At 50.4% G+C, this 23700-nt stretch overlaps 1 protein-coding gene across 3 annotated transcripts in view; it reads left to right on the top strand.

The window, feature by feature from the left end:
• The first annotated feature begins 150 nt into the window (after positions 1–150).
• The window catches only part of TTC28 (tetratricopeptide repeat domain 28), a 46707-nt gene continuing 23157 nt past the window's right edge, over positions 151–23700 (top strand). For 2 of the 3 annotated variants that reach the window (XM_058158565.1, XM_058158564.1), the window contains exons 1-2: positions 151–329; positions 2206–2484. In XM_058158565.1, the coding sequence (XP_058014548.1) occupies positions 240–329; positions 2206–2484 (369 nt within the window). In that variant the 5' untranslated portion in view covers positions 151–239. Of the gene's footprint in view, positions 330–2205; positions 2485–14533; positions 14870–23700 lie in introns of those variants that run through there. The other variant, XM_058158566.1, reaches the window with a different exon arrangement.

Below are 23700 nucleotides of genomic sequence, written 5' to 3'. Positions count from 1 at the left end.
CCTCCGGACCCCCGGCGGGGAGGTGGAGGCTGGAACCGCGGACCGCCCCTTCCCTGGCAGCCGAGCTGGGGAGGGCTCCCTTCAACTTGAGGAAAACTCCGCCAGGAGTTGGGAGGGAAGGAGGGACGAGGCGGGGCGGGGTCCTGCCTGGCTATCCTGCAAGGCGGCTCCCCCTCCGAGCGGCGTCCGGACCCGAAAATGGCGCGGGGGTCGGCCGGGGGCCGGCGGCGCTGAGAGCCATGCAGCGGCGGGAGGCGGCTCGCGGCGCGTGGCGGCGGCGAGGAGGAGAAGGAGAAGGCGGCGGAGGAGGAGAGCCGCCACTCGCCCGGGTGAGCCGCGGGACCGGCCTGGGGCTGCTCGATCCAGATCCGCGCGAGATTCCGCCCGCGGGCATCGCTCGGCTGCCGCTGGTCCACTGGCGGCGGGGGCGGCGCGGCCAGGCAGCTCCGGGCTGGAGCCGGAGGCCCCGCGAGCGGGGAAGGCGTGGCGCGCGGCTGTGCTTCCCGGAGGCGATTTTAGTCGCCGTAGGTTGGCCGGTTGCTTTACGCCACGAGCCAGGTGCGAAGCTTGCCCGCCAAGGAGGCCCCCGGAGCGGCCGCGGAAAGCCTCTCCCATGGAGTCGCGGCTGCTTGGCCTCCCTTTGCCACCTCTCCCTATCCACGATTCGCTGCTCCCTCTCCAGACCCGAGTTCCCGTTTGGCTCCACAAGCCGCGAATCCTGGTTAAGCGAGAGGCTGTTTCGACCCCTTGCTCGGTGGGTTTATGGGAGGCCTGGAACGTCCCCTTGGGCTGCAGGAGCAGCGCCGCTGTCGCTCACCCGCCTGCCCAGCGGCGGCCGGGAACTCTCTTTCTGAGCAGCCTAGGCGGCCTGTCTTGCTTTGGAGGACCGCCTTAGCCCCTGGGGGGCCTTGTCGCCACAGAAGCCCCCCCCCCACCCCCCCACCCCCGTTCACAGATCCGGTCTTCCTTTGCCATTCATCTTTGGGGAGCTCCAGTGCTGAGTTTGTTGAGGGAACCTTCCTGTTTTCTCCCAAAGGTGCGACCGGGAAGTTGGAAGCTTGCAGAGCTGAAGCGCTCAGTCCAAATCAGGGGTCTCCAACCTTGGCCGCTTTAAGCCTGGAGGACTTCAACTCCCAGAATTCCCAGCCAACTTTGCTGGAGTTGAAGTCCTCCAGGTTTAAAGCGGCCAAGATTGGAGACCCCTGGTCTAAATGTTATTCAAACATGGAGTAAAATCGAGTTGTCGTTTCACAACTGGGGTGATGCTCTCGTAATAGGGTTTTAGTGCTACTCCAGACTGGAGAACAGCCTGTCTTAAGCAACTCTCTCTCCAAGGGCAGGAAACTCCCCCACCCAATCCCTTTTGTCTATGTAATCTGTAGGGATTAAACATTCAACAAAGCCAAGGGGAAGGAAGGATTTTTTTTCTAAACTCCCTTCTCACCTGCCAGTAACCTTCTTGGATCTTCGGTTTTGATTAATCTAAAGCAAACTGTGCAAACTAATCTAAAGACTACTGTGACACAGTAGTCCTCCCTTGAAAGATTTGATTTCGCTTGAGGGAGCTCTCCCAAAATGTTACCAATTTCAGCCTTTCATTTAATCATGCTGCATTTTCCTCCTAGGGGAACATACGAACTTTTACTAATTTGACTCAGGAAGTTGCTGCTCCCTCTTCCAAGATCCCTGTGCAGAAAGAGGGGGGGGGGAGGAGGAGGAGGAGGAGAAAGCCATATTACATCCAATATTACATATTTCATCCAAGGAGCACCATAGGGGAAAGACCCAAGGGACATTGCCTATGGGGTGAAGGGTGGGTAGGCTACAGGCCTTGGGAGGTGGCTAAGAGATCAGCTCTCTTCCTGCCATGGGAGATCTTCCTACAGAGGTAGAATAAGGGGTGAATCCAAGCTTTCCAGTTCCCACGTCATAATATTAAAGTGTCAAGAAATAAGTTTCTTGCCAGTGATTCCCTGAGGGACTGTGGTTTGAGGGTGGGCAGCTTATAACTCTTGAGTATCTCATTTGGAAAGGTTTGCTCCAAGGGAAACCCAAAAGGGAGAGGGCCCACTTACATATGCCCTGGCCACAGGGTGAGCTTCTGCTCCAGGGCGGAAGCGGCAAGCTGACTACAGCTCACCCCACGGCTCCTGTATGCTTGCTGATAGCACAGTCTCTAAGTGAATGCCGCTTTCCCCTTGCCAGATGACTCTGTTTGGGTCAAAAAGCCTTGAGGATAAAGGGTGCAGCGGGCCCACCCTGAGTAAGGCTGAGTTTGTGGAGAAGGTACGACAGAGCAACCAGGCTTGCCACACGGGTGACTACCATAGAGCCATCCTGCTCTATGGTGAAGCCTTGGGGGTCGATCCCCAGAACTGCATCCTCTACAGCAACCGCTCTGCAGCATATATGAAGATCCAGCAGTACGACAGAGCTCTGGACGATGCCATCAAGGCCCAGCTTCTGAACCCCAAATGGCCAAAGGTAGGGATGTCCACGCTTAAGCGTGTCTAGGGGAGGTGTGTGTGAGGAAGGGAGGGTGGGAGCCCCACAACGCCAGCTCGAGGGATGGGAGCATCCTACCAAGCTCAGGGACCTGAGGGTGGGGCATGGCAGCCCCAACTGGCACCACATGGAGAGCCATCTGCACCCCCAACCTCCCTGCCTGACTTGCCTTCTTTACCTCGAGGTGGTGGATACCCTTGGGTTCCTGAACCAACAGCAATCCAGCTTTCTGTCCCACCATCTGGGTACCAAAATGGCCTTTGGGTTGATCTCTCAAAGAACTCCATGAAATTCCTAAGACCAGGTGCTGCCCCTCCTTTCAAATTCTCCTGTCAGAACTGCCCTGAAGAACTCCCACAGAGTGGCTGTAATTCATCCCAGAGTTTGTGTGTGTGTGTGTGTGTGTCCTAAGTCCGTGTGTTGCTGGGCAGGGGCCTTCGGGAAAACATGCTTCCCATTCTCTCCAGAAAGCTGCTGTGGCAAGGCGAGGCTTCCCAGCAGGAGTGCTAGCAAGCCCTGTACATGGAGCTGGAAGCAAAGCTAGGATCCTGCTTCCCCCATTGTGCATGTTTTCCCTTAATTGCAGCTTTGCTACACTCCGCCCATCAGGAACAGAGCACAGCATAGTAGATTCTTTAATCCATTGTGGCTTGAAACAGAGTCCGTCTGCCTTCTTGGGCACCCTTTCGTGGCTCGCATAGCTTGGTTATTTTGTTGATTTACACATGTATGGTGGTGCCTGATTCAGTGCACCTCCCTCCTGCAAAGTGGAAGAGCCAGCCAGCTGAGGAAGGGGGAGGAATGCTTGTAAATTGCTCTGAGAGAGACACACAGAGAGAGAGACGGAGACGGCTGTGGTGGCGGGAGGGATGGGTGGGTGGAAAGATTCGGCTCATGCGTACTTGTACTTTGTCAAGCAGCCCCAGGAAGTCTCTGGGATATGAATCCTGTTCTGTGTAGACAGCCATTTTCTGAAAATCTCTGGCTCTTGAAATAGCCAGAAACAAAATGGGAAAGGGGTCTTCAACTAAGACATAAAAGGGAGGTCTTTTCTGGGGGAATGTCCAGTTATAGCTTCTTCCTCTGCAGAATTGGGGGGGGGGCTTGCTTTTGCCATTATAATGTCCTGTATTTTACCACTGCTTGGGTCCATTGGGGAGGCGATAACCAGCTGCATAGGAACTCTCTTGTTCAGTAGAGTCCACAGGTTTGGAGTCACTGTAAGCCAGCCATGATACATGGAGAGAACAGAGAAAGCATTGGGCTTTGTTCATCACTGGACTCCATTGTCACTTTCTCTTCTTCCACCTGAGTGTGCAGGAGAGGCCTTTTCATCTGTTGTGACCCAGGCCCAAGAAGGTAGTAGGAAACTCAGTCAGTGTAAAAACAAACAAACTTTATTCCAACAGCTGAGAATTACTTAATTCTCAACGTAGTTCAACTAAATTAAAGCAAATTCTTCCCAACACAAATTCCTCAGTCCTATCACCAGCCTTGGTCCAATTAGGCAAACTGCCAAAGGCCTTTCTTGCCAAAAGTTCAGAAGACACAGATACAAATGCAACAAGGCAAGGCTATCAACGTTGTTTTCCGGCAAAGAGCCCAAACGCTGTTGCTGGTCTTTTAAGCCTTATGGGAGGGGCCAATCATCTCTTGGCCCGAGTCCTCTTTGCTTTAGCTGCTCTTGCCTTCTGGCAGCTCTTCTCATGCATGTATTAGGAACAGGCTCCTCCTGCTCTTCTGCCTCACTACTGTCAGCCTCTGGAGTCCGCATCTCATTCCCGATAGCCCTGGCCCCACCTCTGCCTCTGACGCAGAGCCCTCATCTGGGCCTTCCCCAGCCCTCCAGGACTGACCCACACTCTTCCTCAGCCTCATCACCGTCCAACTCTGTTGCCAGCTCCTCAGACTGCTGGCGGACCACAACATCAGCTGCTACAGATCTTTGCCCCTTGCGCAACTTTTGGAGTCCTCTTTCGTTGCTGATGGGCTACAGGGCAGGAAGTACCTTGCTGGGAGGCTCATCAGATTCCACCCCCTTCCCCAACCCCCAGTCACCACATCCACCAAGACCCTCTTGTTCTAGGAAGCATTCAAATGCCTTCCCAGTAGCAAACAACGCCAAAGAGCGCTTCCCTTCAGTTGGCATCTGAGCCATTTCCCTTCTGCCTGGACTGGAGTATGGGGAGGGGGGGCAGGAGGCTGGCAAGTTCCTTCTGTGGTTTGGCTTCCTGAGGTCTCAGATTGGGGGGAGCAATTTTCCCACCAAGGCTGATTTGCGGCCAAGCTTCCTTTTCCATGGAAGGCAGTTTTCTTCTCCTGCCTCAGCCAGAGGAAGCAGATAAGACTCCTGGGACAAACGCCTTCCAGGGCAACCTGAGTCTCAGCCTACGATCTCAGTGTACGGATAAAGAAGCTAAGCAGCCAAGGTGGTCAGTGCTTGGAGGGGCAACCCTGAATGCTTCTATATCTGAAATCTCAAAAATGTTTCTGAATGATGGTAACCACTATCGCCTAAACAGAAAATGAACGGTTTTGGAGGCCTCCTATTTAGACTCTGCTGTTTCTGGACGCTCGCTGTGTTCTGCAGGTTTTTCTTTGAAAGCTGTTTGGCCAGGATCCAGGTTGTATAAATAGCGGGCTGCATTAATATTTTATGTTTTGAAAAAATCATCAATGCTGGTAGTCGAAGAATCCTCTTTGATAGTTGTCCAGTCACTGAGATGATGGATTCTTTGGCTCTTGTGGCTTGCAGTTGAAAGTCTCTGTTGGATCTCAGAAGGATGCCAAACGCAGTGCCCAGGAGAGCTTCCATCCTCAGGGAGACAACTCCATGCCTGGGGATACCAACCTAGGAAAGCTACCTACCCAGGGGTGAAATCTAAATATTTTTGTTACCGGTTCTGTGGGCATGGCTTGGGGGTGTGTCATATGACTGGGTGGCCGTGGCTATGTAACCATGTGACTGGGGGAATCAAAAGAAAAAACTTAGTAACAATGTCCTGCTGGAGGAGGGTTGATCAGGGGTCCCCAACCTTTCAGACCTCAGGGACCACTAAGTTCATAATTTTAAATCCCATGGACCACCAGTATGATCTGCCTAATGACCGGCTGGGTGGGTGTGGCCAACTCGATGTCCAACTTGATGTCACTCACATCAAGGGGCGCCTCGCCAGCCTCTGCTCACCCCTCCCCACCCAGCCACTCCTTGCCTGCCCGCCCGGGCTCCTTAGGGCCCCAACAGGAAACAGTTATTGGAGCTAAGCAACCACCACGAGAAAGAGTTGGCAAAACAGCTCAGTTCAAATTGGATCTGGGCGAGAAGGAGGCTCAGCAGAAGCACCTCACTGAGGACTAGGAGCATAGGCTTTCAAGCAGAGGGAAGACCTGCGGAAGGGCAAGGCCAGGTACCAGCACCTGGAGGCTCAGCGGGCTGGGATGGTCAGCCAGTTCCAGGCCATGATGCAGTCCCACTGGAACAAGGCCCTCTGGCTCTTTGCCACCAGCAGCACTTCCCTCCAGAAGTTTCACCCAAAGCCCCACACCAGGAGACGGAAACAGACCCCAAGTCGGAATTTCTGCCCCCTTCCAACCCACACAAAAAGACTCCGAAGGAGGAGACTCTGCAGCAATACAAACGTTCATTGCATGTATCTGTCCCAGGGGCTGTAGTTTGAGGACCCCTGATTTAGTGCAATATAAAAAAATGCAAATAATTTTTCTGCGGACCACCAAAATTTTCTTGTGGACCGCCAGTGGTCCATGGACCACCAGTTGGTGACCACTGGACTAGATGACCTCCCAGTCCCTTCCAGCCCTGGATTATCCTCTGAAGCTGCGTCTAGTGCCAGGTTTGTAGTCCTTCCTTTTCCCTCCTTCCTTCCTTCCTTCCTTCCTTCCTTCCTTCCTTCCTTCCTTCCTTCCTTCCTTCCTTCCTTTCCTTTCCTTTCCTTTCCTTTCCTTTCCTTTCCTTTCCTTTCCTTTCCTTTCCTTTCCTTTCTTTCTTTTTCTGTCCTTCCTTCCTTCCCTCCCTCCCTCTCTCTCTCTCTCTCTCTCTCTCTCAAACGAAACCCCCCCCCCATTTTTTGGTTATACCCCCCACTTTTGCCTAGCAGGCTTCAGTTTTTTTACCTTTTAAAAGTAAAAAAAAAAGCCTCTGATGATCAGGCACCTCAGCTGGGATCGTCAGAGCCTTGTTTTCTGCTGAAGAGATTGTTAAAAAAACCTCTTTTAAATCTTTTAAAAGTAAAACAAAAACAAAAACCTCTGATGATAACATGGCTCTGCTGGGCATTGGGTGGGGGCAGGGATTTTTGATATCAGTTCCCTGAACCACCTGCTGCCATCGCTACCGGATCGGCTGATCCATTCCGAACCGGGAACATTTCACCCCTGCACCAGCCAGAAGGGGAAGAAGCTCCATCTAGTCTGGTGGCTTTCTGCTCTTTCCATTTGGAGACTAAAACGATCAGGGATTTGCATCCCGAAACATCCCCTTTGGCTGAAAATATTTCTGGCCCTGGAAAAGGGGAGGGATTGTTAAGAACTGCATGTGTGCCAAAGCATTCTGGCCTTTTCTTGGCAAAAGGCCGTCAGAACCCCTGCAGAAAATTTCAGCTCCAGATGAGCTGAAGACGTCTTTTGTGGGCACACAGTGTAATTCAGAGACAGAATGGAGGTCCCACTCAGTTTTTTCAGCTCTTTGTCCCGATTGTAGCTGAACCCCCTTCCCATATGCCCTTGCTGACCCCTCCAGGATCCTCCGCCACCCTGACAGCCCCAAATCCTTTGCTTCTTTCTCTGCTTTTTTTTTTTTTTTTGGTACATCCCAGGAGAACACCACCTGCCCCTTTGCCTGTCCCCCGGAGGTTCAGCAGGCGCTTTGAGAAGAGAGGTGCTTTGCCCCAGGGAGGGCCTGACCCCCGCCCCCCACTCAACTGTGTTCTCCCAAAAAACATCCTGCTTCCTCCAGGAAGATGGGGGGTGGGAAGAGGAAGAGGAGACTTGTCTTGCTTTGTCAGCTCCGCACCTCTGGTTTTTGTCCTCTTCTGTTCTGCTGAGGGAAGGGTCCTCAGTGGACCAGGCCAGGTGGAGCTTCTCTTCCTGAAGTGCCAAAGAAACATTTTTTGGCAGTGAAATAGAACTGGAATAATGTTTTCATGGCTTGCACATGGGTGCTGAAAAAAAGAAGTGATTGTTGTGACCCAGGCCCAAGTAGGTAGTATTAGATGCAATCAGTTCAAAAACAAACAGACTTTATTAGAACAGCTGAGAATTAACTCATTCTCAGCGTCGTCCAAACTAAATCAAAGCAAATTCTTCATAACACAATTCTTCAGTCTTATCTGAATGCACTTGCTGAAATGGAGATGGCCAGGATGAGTCCAGCCACAGAACAGTGATTCCCCCCTCGTGCTGAGCCACTGAAGCTGGACTGGCCAAGCTATCCTGATTCATGCCTTCTGTCCTGAACGGATTGGACAAGTTGGCTGAGGTTGCGTCTTCAGACTTCTGAAGGGGACGGTGTGAAATGCTTCAAATGGTTTTCAGGCTCAATGGGAGCAATCAGAATGACTCTCTGGTGCCAGCTTATTTAAAAGTCATTTTGACACGTCCAGATTGAAACAGACTACAGTGTTGCCAATGCTGGCCAGTTGCCTTCCCAGACCGTAGCTGCCCTGCTGGCAAGTCACAAGAAATGCTAGAAGTAGTACTTGTTGAAAGAGAAGTCTCTGGGGCAGTGGGGAAATCCATTTGTTTATTTTTTTGCTACTGGTTCTGTGGGCATGGCTTGGTGGGCATGGTGTGGCTTGGCGGGTGTAGCAGGGAAGGATACTGCAAAATCTCCATTTCCACTCTACTCCAGGGGAAAGATACTGTAAAATCTCCATTCCCTCCCCACTCCAGGGGAAGGATATTGCAAAATCTCCATTCCCACCCCACTCCAGGGGAAGGATACTGCAAAATATCCATTCCCTCCCCACTCTGGGGCCAGCCAGAGATGGTATTTGTCAGTTCTCCAAACTACTCAAAATTTCCGCTACCAGTTGTCCAGAACCTGCTGGATTTCACCCCTGTTCTGGGGGCATGAAGACTTTGCCTGTTCTTTGAGCTAGACTTCCTGGGAAGAGGTTTCTGAATTAGTTTGAGGATCCTGGATGCAGCCCACAAAGCACTGCAGCACCACTTGTCCTGGCGTGCCCCATTGCCACTGAGGGTAAAGGTTGCACATCTTCAATGAGGAAGTCTTTAGGGAGACTGGCTGGCCCCAGGAAGATGACTCTGCATGTCTCTGTCAAGTCTTGTTAATACTGCTGGAGAGATCCTTGCAGGAGAATTAAAAAATCCAGAGGAAGCAGCGGTGGTGGTGGTGGTGGTTTCTTAATTCAGTAAAGCCCTGCCTCTGCCGTAGCTTCTTTGTGATCTGCACAAGGTTTTTCTGTAGTTTCCACAGACTGACCAGCTTCCCACAGTGATTCTAAGGCAGGTTCATTCACCACTCCAGGAACATCTAACTTTTGGCAAAAATACTTTGGTTTGCCTCCCAAGAGAGTCTCTGAACCCTGGACTGAGGGACGGAGCTGGTGTTGTGACCCAGGCCCAAGTAGGTAGTAGGAAACTCAGTCAGTTTAAAAACAAACTTTATTAGAACAACTGAGAATTAACTCACTCTTAGCATATTCCAATCAAAGCAAATTCTTCCTAACCCAATTCCTCAGTCTTATCACCAACCTTGGTCTCATTAGGCAAACTGCCAAAGGATTTTCTTGGCAAAAATTCAGAAGACGCTGATAAGAAACAAATGCAGCAAGACAAAACTATTAACCTCGTTTTCCGGCAAAGAGGCGCAGAGCCGTTGCTGGTCTTTTAAGCCTTATGGGAGGGGCCAGTCATCTCTTGGCCCTACTCCCAAGTCGTCCTCTTGGCTTGAGCTGCTCTTGCCTTCTGGCAGCTCTTCTCATGCGTGCATTAGGAATAGGCTCCTCCTGTTCCTCTGCCTCACTATTGTCAGCCTTTGGAGGCTCCAGAGTCCGCACATTACTCCCCGATAGCCCTGGCCCCATCTCTGCCTCAGACACAGAACCCTCATCCTGGCCTTCTCCAGCCTCCAGGACTGGCCCATGTTCTTCCTCAGCCTCATCGCTATCTGACTCCGTTGCCAGCTCCGCAGGCTGCTGGCGGACCACAACAGCTGGGCCCAGGACAGGCTCCTGGCATTCTGCATTGTTGCTACCTCAAATGGCTGTGGCAATTACCCTCTGCCTCCCAGAAGGATGTCCCTGCGAAGTGATCGCCGGGGGAGTAAGAGCCAACAGGAGAATATGTCCAGCGGCCTTGGGTTGCTCTTCAGTGAAGAAAATTTGTCATGAACGTGTGTTTCACTGCAATTTTAACAAGGCTATTTTACTTTTCTGTGAAATCAAAAACAAGATAACTGAAAGGAAATAAAACAATCAAAAATATAGACCAGATATTGTGGAAAGGCTTTGAAAGCTTGCAAACTCTTGCCCGCCAATGAGATGGAAAGGTGGAGAATCTCCTCCAAATCTCTTTTATTTGGCTTTCTGCTCTGCTTATCTCCAGCATTGCTGGTTTTTGTCAGTTTTTCAGGCTGTTGTTGGTTGGTAAAAGTGGTAGAGACCAGCAGGTTTCGCAAGACTTCCTGTTGTGTCTTGCCCGCTCTCACCGCAGCCGGGGTCTGCTTATCTGCTTCCGAACGCTGAAGAATGTCCTCCCGGCCCCAGCCCTGGCTCCATGCCCAGACAAGCTGAAGAGGAGGGGGCATCTCCCGGTCCCAGCCCTGGCTCCATGCCCAAGCAGGCTGCAGAGGAGGGAGCAACCCCCGGCCCCAGCCCTGGCTCCATGCCCAGGCAAACGGAGCAGCTAGACCCCTCCCCCTCCTCCACAGCATGTGAGCCTGAGGAAAGTTTATTTCCAACAGCTGCTGATTGGAGTGACCCTCCATCAGAAGACTGGATAGGCGGAGGCAACAGAAGGAAGGGAGGGGCAGGCCTTAATGAGTGCTGAGTCATGGAGCCACACCCCATGGCCTATATAAAGGATCTGCTTTCGGGCAGTCTCTGAGTCAGGCAAAGTCGAACTTATCTTGCTGAAGTCACTTTTTGGTCTCCTGCCTGCTCTGAGGGCTTTGCTAGGACTTTTGGCAGAGCTGCAGAGGCAAGCCTGATTCGGATTTCCCTGACCCGGCCGTCAGCGGAGGAGTGGGACACGACACTTCCTTTCAGCCCCAGGAATGCTGAGCCGGCTGTCAGCAGGTCTGGTGCCCAGGAAGAAGCCTGTGCAAACCCCTTCATTTTGTTGCACTTTAGGCTGGGTGATTTACAGTGACTTGGAAGCAAAAGGATGTGCTCCCAGTGCCCAAAGCTTGTTTGTTCCTTTGGCCTTTTGTCTGGTAGGAATTTGAACACCATGTACAGTCCCTTGTGCCAGCCATGCTGTGGTGGGCTCAGGCCTGGCAGTGAATCTGCCAGGTTGCTGCTGGTATTTCCTAGCATTGCATCTTGAACAAAGACAGTTCTTTGTGTTCTAGAAAGCAGGACCTGGGGCACTACCAGATGCGGCTTTCATTGTGTCGTTACCCTGCCTTGAATACAGTGTTTAAATTGGGGTGAGGAAGTCCAGTTGCTTAATTTTATTTCTGGAAAAAACTGGTTAAGGTGGAATAGAATAGAACAGAATAGAATAGAATAGAATAGAATGGAATAGAATAGAAATTGGAATGAAGAATAGAACAGAACAGAATAGAATAGAATAGAACAAAACAGAACAGAACAGAATATAATTTTTTATTGGCCAAGTGTGATTGGACACACAAGGAATTTGTCTTAGTGCATACATTCTCAGTGTACATAAAAGAAAAGATACCTTAATCAAGAATCATAAGGTACAACACTTAATGAAAATCAGAGGGTACAAATAAGCAATCAGGAAACAATATCAATATAAATCGTAAGGATATAAGCAACAAAGTTACTATCATCCAGTCATAAGTGGAAGGAAATGGGTGATGGGAACAATGAGAAGATTAATAGTAATGCAGACTTAGTGAATAGTTTGACAGTGTTGAGGGAATTATTTGTTTAGCAGAGTGATGGCGTTTGGGGAAAAAATTGTCCTTGTGTTTAGTTGTTCTGGTGTGTGCAGTGCTCTATAGCGTCGTTTTGAGGGTAGGAGTTGAAACAGTTTATGTCCAGAATGCGAGGGGTCTGCAAATATTTTCACAGCCCTCTTTTTTGACTCGTGCAGTATACAGGTCCTCAATGGAAGGCAGATTGGTAGCCATTGTTTTTTCTGCAGTTCTAATTATCCTCTGAAGTCTATGTCTGTCTTGTTGGGTTGCAGAACCAAACCAGACAGTTATAGAGGTGCAGATAACATACTCAATACTTCCTCTGTAGAACTGTATCAGTAGCTCCTTGGGCAGTTCGAGCTTTCTGAGTTGGCGCAGAAAGAACATTCTTTGTTGTGCTTTTTTGATGACGTTTTTGATGTTAGCTGTCCACTTTAGATCTTGCAATATGGTAGAACCTAGAGATTTGAAGATCTCTACTGTTGATACTGTGTTGTCTAGTATTGTGAGAGCTGGAAGTTGGAAGGGTTTCTTCTAAAGTCTACCACCGTTTCTACAGTTTTGAGTGTGTTCAGCTCCAGATTGGTCCGGTCGCACCACGAGGCTAGTTGTTCAACCTCCTGTCTGTATGGGAAATGGCTGGCTTGAGGCCGAGTTAGGGAGCAGCAGCTTTTTCAGCAGACAGAGAGCAAGGTGAAGACCCCCTTCCTTAACCTGCCTATGGGGTTTCTGTTGCGCTTTCAGCAAAAAGTGCCGTTCCTTGCTCTGCCTCTCTCTTGGGCAGAGAAAATTTGAAGCTGCTGACTGGGTCTCTCTGCTTTGGCCCAAGAGGTGGATTTGTTGAGAGTTAGGGTTAGGAGTTGTGTTCAGTCCAGTAGATGGAAGGTGGGGGGCTGAGGGCTATGCTGCCCCTCCCTTCTTAGCATACAGTTGATCAAGAATACTGGGAATCCATTTTGTGGGAGAGGAAGGTGATGGAGCTGATCGTGGAGGCATGGGGGACGTGCATATCATTTTTTGAAGTAGTCATCCAGATGTGACTGCTGGCAAGAAGAGTATGCTTGGTGCCATTAGCCTTGAATTATTCTTAAAATCCAGTGTTTGATTTGCCCACACCTTGAAAGCCAGACGTTCTTCCATCCTGGAGGGGGGGAAAGACCTGCCTCACCGCCCTTTTGCATTGGGTTAGTCTTGTGGTGCCATGTATTTCATCTGAATCCAGCCAAGGATTGCTTAGCAACCTTCTTGACTTCTTGGAATCTCAGTCCTATCTCTGTGTGTGACATCTGTCACTTAGATGGCTGGGTAAGTTAAACTTTGGGCAAGATCCAGAGGGATGATGGATCTCAGACACTCACCCCCCCACCCCCATTTTTTTTTTGTTAGGCTGCAGGTGGTTTTCTGGCACTGGAGCTAATTTGCCCCTAGTTTAACTTTGCGAAGGAGTTGTGTTGGGGAATGCCTGCCTTTAAGTCCATCTTACTTCCAAATTATATGGACAAAGGGGGTTGCCACTGCGGCCTTCTGAGGCTGAGAGAAAGGGACTGGCCTCAGGTCATCCAATCAGCTGTGGTCTAAGGCAGGATTACAGGCCACATTTTTTGGCTGCCAGTCAAGCCCTTTAACCATTAAGTATTGTACCTTACGATTCTTGATGAACGTATCTTTTATGTACACTGAGAGCGTGTGCACCAAGACAAATTCTTTGTGTGTCCAATCACACTTGGCCAATAAAGAATTCTATTCTATTCTATTCTATTCTATTCTATTCTATTCTATTCTATTCTATTCTATTCTATTCTGTAACTCCTATTCTGTAACTTCTATTCTATTCTATTCTATTCTATTCTATTCTATTCTATTCTATTCTATTCTATTCTATTCTATTCTATTCCAATTAATTCTAATTTTTTCTAATTCTAATTCTATTCTATGCTATTCTATTCTATTCTATTCTATTCTATTCTATTCTATTCTATTCTATTCTATTCTATTCTAGAGACCCTTTGCTGCCCTGGAAAAGTCACGTGCGTTGCTAATTAAAGAGTTGTGGCAGGAGAAGAGAGATGCTGGGACAATGTGAAATTGCAACAGTATAGCCGCTCTGGGCACAGTGTGGATGGCCCCAGCTGAGTTTGGAAGTTAAGCCAGTTCTTGGCTGGAAGGTCACCTGGGAAGGCCACGGAGGTGTGCCGCGCCAATCGGAGGTGGGGAAAAAGTTCAGGGAAGAAGGCAGGGCAACTTCAGGAGTTGAGCTCCAGGCTAAGAGGGCTTGGAAGCAGGCAAGAGGAAGGTCCTGCTATTTACTAAATCTGCACTACTATTAATCTTCCCATCACCCATCTCCTCCCACTTATGACTGTAACTTTGTTGCTTGTGTCCTTATGATTTATATTGGTATTGTTTCCTGATTGCTTATTTCTACCTTATGACTATCATTAAGTGATGTACCTTATGATTCTTGACGAACATATATTTTCTTTTATGTACACTGAGAGCTTAGGCACCAAAGACAAATTCCTTGTGTGTCCAATCACACTTGGCCAATAAAAAATTCTATTCTGTTCTATTCTATTCTATTGCCGACCAGAAGCGACTCAGAGAGGCTGGCGAGGCAGGAGCAGCTGCTGCTTGTCGCCGCTGCCCCTTTCCATTTATCAGCCTAGGAGGGACTGGGCAAGGGTAGCTTTGCGGGAGCGGAGCGGCTTTGGGTAGATCCGCGCGCGGCGGCCCACAGACGATGGCCTCGGCGTGTCGATGCATCAGCCGGCCGTCTGCGGAGCCGGCTCGGAGGACCAAGCGCAGGAGCTGCCCCGCTCTCTCGCCACGCGGCGGGCGCTAGGGCCGGGCGGCTCCGGAGCGGGCCGAAAGAGGCTGTTTGCCTGGGCGGCGGGGGGCGGGGGAGAGGAAGTCATTAGTGCGGCGGAGGGAGGAGGCGCGGCCGAGCCAAGAGGCGGCGGCGGGGGGGGGGGAGCCGCGGGGCTCCCTCTGGTCCGCGCTCTGGCTGCCGAGCCTGCCAGGCGCCCGGCCGGGGCTCCCGCGCCCCGCTTCTGCTGTCGACGGAGCAGCGGCGAGGCTACGGCCGGGAAGGGGGCGCGGCGGCGGGCTCGGATGTCCGCGGGCGGGCGCGCTGCTGCTGCCGGGGGCGCTGCCCTGAGCGGCGGGCGTCCGGGATGAGCGGCGGCCCTGGCGAGCCCGCGCCTGCCCCCGCCGCGCCTTGATGCCCGAGCCCCGCGCTCCACAAATATGATGAAATGGCAGCCCCGAAAGAAGGTGAGCCAGCGCGCCCGGCCGCCCCTCTGCGCCCGGCGACTCCGGGCCTTTGCCTTATAAGGCCGCTTTGTTGCTTGCTTGCGCCGCGGCCGGGCCGGCGGGGCCGTTCCCTCCTGGCTGGCGCGCCTGCTTCCCGGGCGGTTTCTGCTGTGTCTGGGCTGCGTCGCCTTTGTTAGCCGCCTGCGCCGGTTTGCGCCGCCTGCGCCCGAGCTGGGCAACGGAGGAGCAGCGCCGGGGGCCGGTAGTGGTGCTTCTGTCAGCCTTCGGGTCCTCCTGCTGCTGCTGATCTGAGGAGGCGCCTTGCTTTCCGCCAGCGCTGTCCAGGGCTTCTGCGATCCGAGACGCTCGGCTGGCGGGGCCCGGGAAGCAACTGGACAGCGCCGCAGGTGCCGCCGGAACATGGGCGGGCGAGCGGCCGGCCGGGCTGCGGGTCTGCCGGGTGCTGACCTGCCCGGAGCCGGAGGACGGTCGAGCCGGGACGTTACTGCGTTCGTGGCAACCTTCCCTGCGCTGCTCGGCGCGCTGCTTATAGCCGTTGCCGGCCGCGGGGCCCGTCATGCAGGGCGGTGGAAGGGCACGGGTGCCGGTTGGCTGATGCTGCCGCTCTGGCTTTTTCTGGGTTATTATGTCCGTGGAGATTCACGGCCATAGTTGTCTCAAACTTTTTTTTTCTCAAAAGGAAACGGCACTATTTTTTCCTCGAGGAAGAAGAATAGAATAGAATAGAATAGAATAGAATAGAATAGAATAGAATAGAATAGAATAGAATTGAATTGAATTGAATTGAATTGAATTGAATTGAATTGAATTGAATTGAATTTTTTATTGGCCAAGTGTGGATGCACAAGGAATTTGTCTTTGGTGCACAGGCTCTCAGTGTACATAAAAGAAAAGATACCTTCATCAAGGTAGATCACAACACTTAATGATAGTAATAGGGTACAAATTTAACACTTAATGATGCAACACTTAATGATAACCATAGGCTACAAATAAGTGATCAGGAAACAATATCAGCATAAATCATAAGGATAGAAGCAACAAAGTTACAATCATAAGTGGAAGGAGATGGGTGATGGGAACCATGAGAAGTTAGGATTGGGATAACCCTTGTCATTTTTTACTTTTAGCACACTGGCACACATTAAAAATGAAATTCTGTTACCTGTTCTCAAAAGAAAGTATATATATATCTACCCATACACATACATAACATACATGTGCATATGCTATCTACATACATATACCCATCCTCCTCAATAAAATAGAATTTTTTATTGGCCAAGTGTGATTCAACACACAAGGGATTTGTCTTGGTGCATACACTCTCAGTGTACATAAAAGAAAAGATACCTTCGTCAAATATCATAAGGTACAACACTTAATGATAGTCATAGGTTACAAATAAGCAATCAGGAAACAATATCAATATAAATTGTAAGGATACAGCAATAAAGTTACAGTTGTACAGTCATAAGTGGAAGGAGATGGGTGATGGGAACGATGAGAAGATTAATAGTAGTGCAGATTTAGTAATAGTTTGAGGGAATTATTTGTTTAGCAGAGTGATGGTGTTTGGGGAAAAAACTGTCCTTGTGTCTAGTTGTTCTGGTGTGCAGTGCTCTGTAGCGTTGTTTTGAGGGTAGGAGTTGAAACAGTTTATGTCCAGGATGCGAGGGGTCTGTAAATATTTTCACAGCCCTCTTTCTGACTCGTGCGGTATACAGGTCCTCAATGGAAGGCAGGTTGGTAGCCATTGTTTTTTCTGCAGTTCTAATTATCCTCTGAAGTCTGTGTCTGTCTTGTTGGGTTGCCGAACCAAACCAGACAGTTATAGAGGTGCAAATGACAGATTCAATACTTCCTCTGTAGAACTGGATCAGCAGCTTCTTGGGCAGTTTGAGCTTTCTGAGTTAGCGCAGAAAGAACATTCTTTGTTGTCCTTTTTTGATGATGTTTTTGATGTTAGCTGTCCCTTTTAGATCTTGAGATATGGTAGAACCTAGAAATTTGAAAGTCTCTACTGCTGATACTGTGCTGTCTAGTATTGTGAGAGGTGGAAGTATGGAAGGGTTTCTCCTAAAGTCTACCACCATTTCTACGGTTTTGAGTGTGTTCAGTTCCAGATTGTTCCGGTTGCACCATGAGGCTAATCATTCAACCTCCCGTCTGTAGTTGCTTTTTGAAAAGTTTTCTCTGACCGTTGACATATTTGCCTGATTAATTTTATGTCTTCTATGAGCATAAGAGGAAAATAGGGAGTTAATTTTTGTCTTGGAACCAGAGTTCAGGAAACATTCTGGAAACCATCCTGTAATGCCCACCTGTAAGCTGACCTGTGTAAGGTAAAGGTAAAGGTTCCCCTCGCACATATGTGCTAATTGTTGCCGACTCTAGGGGGCGGTGCTCATCTCCGTTTCAAAGCCGAAGAGCCAGCACTGTCCGTGGTCATGTGGCTGGCATGACTCAACGCCAAAGGCACATGGAACGCTGTTACCTTCCCATCAAAGGTGGTCCCTATTTTTTCTACTTGCATTTTTACGTGCTTTCGAAACTGCTAGGTTGGCAGAAGCTGGGACAAGTAACGGGAGCTCACCCCGTTACGTTACAGTAACACAGGTTACTGACCTGTGTAGTTGGTGAAATTCCCTAGAGCCTGCGTCTGTTTTGGGGAGCTGACTGTCCTTGGGAGGGATGAAGGTCTCATGGCATTGTCTCACACTTCCAGATTGGTTTTTGTTGAAATGGCTAGGTTGGAGCGCCCCCCCTCCCAAAAAAAAGTACTCATATGGGGTGCCTTGTAGTGATTTCCCGACTTGGAGCAGTGTGCCAGTTTCGCTTTTGATGGAGCATCTCACACTCTCTGATCTGCAGCTCCCATAAGAAGCCCATGCAGCATTCTCAAAAGATTGGTGCCCAATATGCCTGTTCCACAGATGCTGATGCCAAGCTGATTCTGGGGTCTGGCCTCTTGCAATAACACTTATCTGCCACCCAACAGTCTGTGCTGAGAGTGGGCATTGGGCATTGGGCTGGAGGGCAGCTGTCACTGGGCCCCTGTTGGTGAGAGACCTGTGTGACATGCGGGACTCTGGCGGAAATGTTTGTAAATAGCACATTGCCAGTAATTAACTATCAAAAAACCAGAGCTGAAATCTATGGGAGGATCCCTAGCTACCCCTTTGCTGCTGCTCCTGGCTTTGCTTCTGCTTGCTTTTGACTGGGGAGACCAGATCTCCCTCCTGACCTTCCTGTTGGTGGTTGGGAGGCAGGAAGCAAAGCATCTTGATGCTGCCTTGTTATGCAGTCTGGAGAATTCTGAGCTTCCTTTCTTCCTTCCTTCCTTCCTTCCTGAACAGAGGTGCCAGAAGTTTTAATGGAGGCGTACTCACGTGCATAGATGGAACATGAGCAATTGAGCACAGAGGAGGCTCCAACCTCTGGGGATGTTTCCAGTTTTTGAAAGAAAAGAGGTGTCCTTGGAGCATGGGCGGAATGTGCCCCCCTCCCCACCTCGTAGCTCCTGCTTTATGCTACTATTTCCTCCATGGTGCTGCTTCCTGGCAAGCCACCCCCTCCCCAGGACCTCCATTGGTTACTAAAAAAGCATAGATTGAGGAAGGGGTGCAGGAACCTACCTTCCTTGCGTTTGTGTCCTGCAGCTGAAAATTTGGGTCAAGCAATGGGGGGGGGGGAGGAGGAGGAGGAGGCTGTTTTTCAGCTCAGCATTTCTGTTTTTCAAAGCCAGGTTCAATTAGCCCAGTCGATTTGTAGCTCATAGTCTCTGCCCTGCAAGACTTTTTGTGGCCGATCATGCCGGGCTTTGCTTAGAGCAAAGGGTCTTGTGGCTTTCCCTTTTCCCGAGCCCCGAGTCTGAAGAAGCCTGTGCTGGCCTCCCTTTTTTTGCAAGAGCTTCATCCTGGCATTTCTCTTGAAAGGCTGATGCCAAGGCAGAGATGCCAGGTAACTGAGTGTCAGGTCAGGATTCTAGTGGGAGAGGATCTTTTGAGAGTCAAGGTGGGGGGGCGGGAGGTGGACATGTTTAGCTTTGGGATGCTGAATTTAGCTCAAAAGCTCCATTTTTTTTCCAAAGCAGACAAGTACAGGGATTTAGAGCAATGGGACACTCTCTGCAAAGATAGAGGCATTCTAGGTCAGTGAATAAGAAGGCCTGAGAAATCTGGTACTCCAAGCTCTTATTTTCTCCCACCTCCAATTTTGTATGATTAATACCACTAGTTTGCAATGCTGCTATGCCCTCCTTCCCCCACCCCCCACCCACCCTGAAAGCAAGCGTAGAAGAGAGGGAGATCTTTCCTCAATCCAGCATAACAAAATGAGCCTTTCACACTACACTGAGAAGTAACTATTGACCTTCCAAGACAGAGGTAGCAAAATTGGGCTCCCCCCTTCCATCTTCTGAGCTAATTGGAATGATTGGCTCAAGAGGCTACCATCATTTCAGGTTCCAGTGACATTCACAAACACTTTCCAGTCTAGAGCCTCTGATCGCCCAGATGCAGAAGAGAACCTGCCGTGGCCTCAGAGTGGAAACGAGGAAGTGAGCCTACGGTAGGAGGCTGACAATATTTCCCGTCCTTCCTATGGAATGGTGTCAACCTTTTCCTGTTGACGTCCTTCATTCTGGAATCAATTGTTCTTGTGTTTGCAGGCAGCAAGACCAGTCCTGCGTCTTGAGAGGAGCAATCTTGATGTGCAGCAGGAAACCTGGCAGTCTTGTGCAGCCAGCCTTGTGCTCCGGGCTTCTACCCACTCAGCGTTTCCTTTTCCATCAATTGCAGGGTTGCATCAGGAGCTCCGCTCCAAACCTAACAAACACTTTCCTCCACGGCATCCCACTGAATGACCCGCCTGCACTAATTAGGGGGAATCATCTCCAGGGCCCAGCTGCAGAATTTTGCGGTTGTTTCCCCCCCAGAGGTCCATAGTGCCCGGGTGGCTTGGTTTCCTTAGAATGCACGTGCATTCAGAGAGGAACAGAAAGGCTGACCCCGGAGTTGGAAGGAGCTGCCAGAAGAGAGGCTGTGGGTTTGGGTAGGAGCCCTTTGTAGCCACTCGGCCCAAGGAGAGTGCTTTGCCGTCCACTGTGGCCTGATGGCCCTGTCTCTCAGAACCCAAGGTGGGAACAGCCCTGGGCAGTGTGGCTTGGAGAATCCAAGCGGGTGGCCAAAGGTCAGTTATGTGGCTGGAGAGGCAGGATGCTGTTCTGATTGGAAATCTGGTGAAAAGGAGGTTAGCAGGTCTTCATCAAGAGAGGGAACAAGTGTCTGCCTTCTGTCCCTTAAATCAGATCCCTGGTGCTGGTACCTGGCCTTGCACTTCCGCAGGTCTTCCCTCTGCTTGAAAGCCTATGCTCCTAGTCCTCAGTGAGGTGCTTCTGCTGAGCCTCCTTCTCGCCCAGATCCAATTTGAATTGAGCTGTTTTGCCAACTCTTTCTCGTGGTGGTTGCTTAGCTCCAATAACTGTTTCCTGTTGGGGCCCTTAAATCTTGTGGACCACTGGTGGTCCACAAGAAAGTTTTGGTGGTCCGCAGAAAAAATATTTGCATTTTTTTATATTGCGCTAAATCAGGGGTCCTCAAACTACAGCCCCTGGGACAGATATGTGCAATGAAAGTTTGTATTGCTACAGAGTCTCCTCCGGGGTCTTTTTGTGTGGGTTGGAGGGGGGGCAGAAATTCCAACTTGGGGTCTGTTTCAGCCTCCTGGTGTGGGGCTTTGGGTGAAACTTCTGGAGGGAAGTGCTGCTGGTGGCAAAGAGCCAGAGGGCCTTGTTCCAGTGGGACTGCATCATGGCCTGGAACTGGCTGACCATCCCAGCCCGCTGAGCCTCCAGGTGCTGGTACCTGGCCTTGCTCTTCCGCAGGTCTTCCCTCTGCTTGAAAGCCTATGCTCCTAGTCCTCAGTGAGGTGCTTCTGCTGAGCCTCCTTCTCGCCCAGATCCAATTTGAATTGAGCTGTTTTGCCAACTCTTTCTCGTGGTGGTTGCTTAGCTCCAATAACTGTTTCCTGTTGGGGCTCTAAGGAGCCCGGGCGGGCAGGCAAGGAGTGGCTGGGTGGGGAGGGTGAGTAGAGGCTGGCGAGGCGCCCCTTGATGTGAGTGACATCAAGTTGGACATCAAGTTGGCCACACCCACCCAGCCGGTCATTAGGCAGATCATATTGGTGGTCCGTGGGATTTAAAATTATGAATTTAGTGGTCCCTGAGGTCCGAAAGGTTGGGGACCTCTGCCTTAAATCATGGTGCCGGCAGGGCCTGACTTCTGAGCTGTTCATGAGGAGAGCGGTGCTAAGGTACAGCGAGTCTCCCTATGAAGAACTCCATTCACCTGTGCTATTGGTACCATCTCCCCAACTCTGCATCTTTTGCTGGGTGGTCCCTGGAGATGCCCATTGTTAGCTAGCCATGCATGCCTGTTGCAAGCCCCTGGTACTGCATCAGTCACAGCTTCTGCCTGGTGCTTTTTAGTAGCACAAGAAAGGCCAGCTCAGAAGCTGCAGAAGGATATGGGCAGAGTAGTTCCTCCTAGGATAGCTTCCCTTCCTCCTTGGAGCTGAGAACAGAACTGTGCAGCTCTTTGGTATTTTGCACAGTTTGGCACACTTACTGGGAAGATAGGCGAAACTGGCACTGGTACCTGCAGCCCTGGGTGACCTGACCTTGCTTGCAAAGCTTGGACTGCCCCTGTGGGGAGACACAATGCTCTTTGGAAAAGAAGGAAGTGGCGGCATTCAGTCCCTGGTGATCTCCTTTACCTTTTGAGGATGAAAATTGATGATTCCTTTGGGAGGGGGGGAAACAGGTGTCACAATTCTGTGTTTAGCAAGATTTTCCGGCATGGCTTTGGATCAAAATAGTAGAGCTTAAAACGTTCTCAGAATTTGAAAAATAAACAATGCCTTACATAGTACACGCATATATGTATCTGAGGGAAGTCCTTCTCAGAATATTTTTGTAACCGTTCCGTTTTTGTTTTTTTTAATATAGCTCATTTTGCCTTCAGCAATGTTTGCCAGGCAAGTTTATTGTGTCATTTTTCTGTGGGGATTGTTTGTGGTGATACTTAAGCTCCCCAGAAGCAAATCAGGAAAAGAAGTTGATTGGACACAATCCGTCTCTCGTTCCTGACGTGGAATCTGGTCTCACTTGATGGACAAATAGCAGGCAGGCAGCAGGCTATATTTTCCGTCTACTTTGTACGTGTGAATCAGTCAATAGCAATAACCCTGGACCAGGGGTGAAATGCTCCCGGTTCAGACCGGATCAGGCAATCCGGTAGCAATAGTGGCAGACGGTTCGGAGATCAGTAGGAAAAATCCCTGCCCCCCCCCCCACCATGCCCAGCTGAGCCAAATGATCGTTAGAGGTTTTTTTGTTTCTTTTACTTTTAAAAGGTAAAAAAGCTGAAGCCTGCTAGGCAAAAACTGGAGGGTGTAGGCAAAAAATGGGGGTGGGGTTCGTTTGAGAGAGAGAGAGAGAGAGAGAGAGAGAGAAAGAAAGAAAAGAAAGAGAAAGAAGGAAGGAAGGAAGGAAGGAAGGAAGGAAGGAAAAAAGGAAAAAGGAGAGGAAGGAAGGACTACAAATCTGGCATTAGATGCCGCTTCAGAGGATAATCCAGGGCTGGAAGGAACCTGGAGGTCATCTAGTCCAACCCTGCTCCAGCAGGACATTGTTAGTGAGTTTCTGTCTTTTGATCTGCCAGTCACATAGCCATGCCCACCCAGTCACATGCCCCCCCAAACAAGCCACACCCACCAAGCCATGCCCACAGAACCGGTAGGAAAGAAATTTAGATTTCACCACTGCCCTGGACTCCCCAGAAGAGCAAGGAAAGGGGTGGGATCCCAAAGGAGCTTGGTCTCAGGCTCTGTCTGCTGCCAGGGGTCTGCACCCCTCTCCACCACCTGCGGTCTGGCAGGTGAGACAGACTGCCCCTCTGGTGGCCGAAGCACATGTTTGTCCACTGGCAGAAACAAGAGCTTCCTGCTATTCCGTGGACTGCTCCGAACCTTATGGGGGAAGCTTTGGTTCCACTCTTGCCCTCCCAAGGCCAGGCAAGGCGGGTGTCTGCTCCCTTCAGTGAATAGGAGCATGTCAGAGAGGGTGCAGCTGCAGGGTAGGCAACCCTGAAATGACACTAGTTTTTCTCAGTGGGTACCAGGGGTGGGTTCTACTTACCTTTACTACTAGTTCGCATGGTGCCCGTATGCGCATGCGCAGAAGAGTTTTGATGACATTTGGGTCAGTGGGCAGAGCCTCCCACCAGTTTTACTACCGGTTCTATAGAACTGGTCCGAACCAGGGGCAACCCACCACTGGTGGGTATGGATAAAATTATACTTGTGTTCCTGAAATGAGTGTAAGTTGTGTGTGTGTGTCTCTGCAAGGTTGTGGACCAGAGGTGGGTTTCAGCAGGTTCTGACCAGTTCTGGAGAACCGGTAGCAGAAATTTTGAATAGTTTGGAGAATCGGTAGTAAAAATTCTGACTGGCCCCGCCCCCATCTATTCTCTGCCTCCTGAGTCCCAGCTGATCGGGAGGAAATGGGGATTTTGCAGTATCCTTTCCCTGGAGTGGGGAGGGAATGGGGATTTTATAGTATCCTTCCCCTGGAGTGGGGTGGGAATGGAGATTTTGCAGTATCCTTCCCCTGGAGTGGAGTGGGAATGGAGATTTTATAGTATCCTTCCTGTGCCATGCCCAACAAGCCATGCCATGCCCACTACGCCACGCCCACAGAAATGGTAGTAAAAAAATTTGAAACCCACCACTGTTGTGGACTCCTCTGCCACTTTTCCCCCTCCTCTGGG

The sequence above is a fragment of the Ahaetulla prasina genome, chromosome 15, assembly GCF_028640845.1.
Source record: "Ahaetulla prasina isolate Xishuangbanna chromosome 15, ASM2864084v1, whole genome shotgun sequence".
Lineage (NCBI taxonomy): Eukaryota > Metazoa > Chordata > Lepidosauria > Squamata > Colubridae > Ahaetulla > Ahaetulla prasina.
This window is presented reverse-complemented; position numbering and strand designations above follow the sequence as displayed.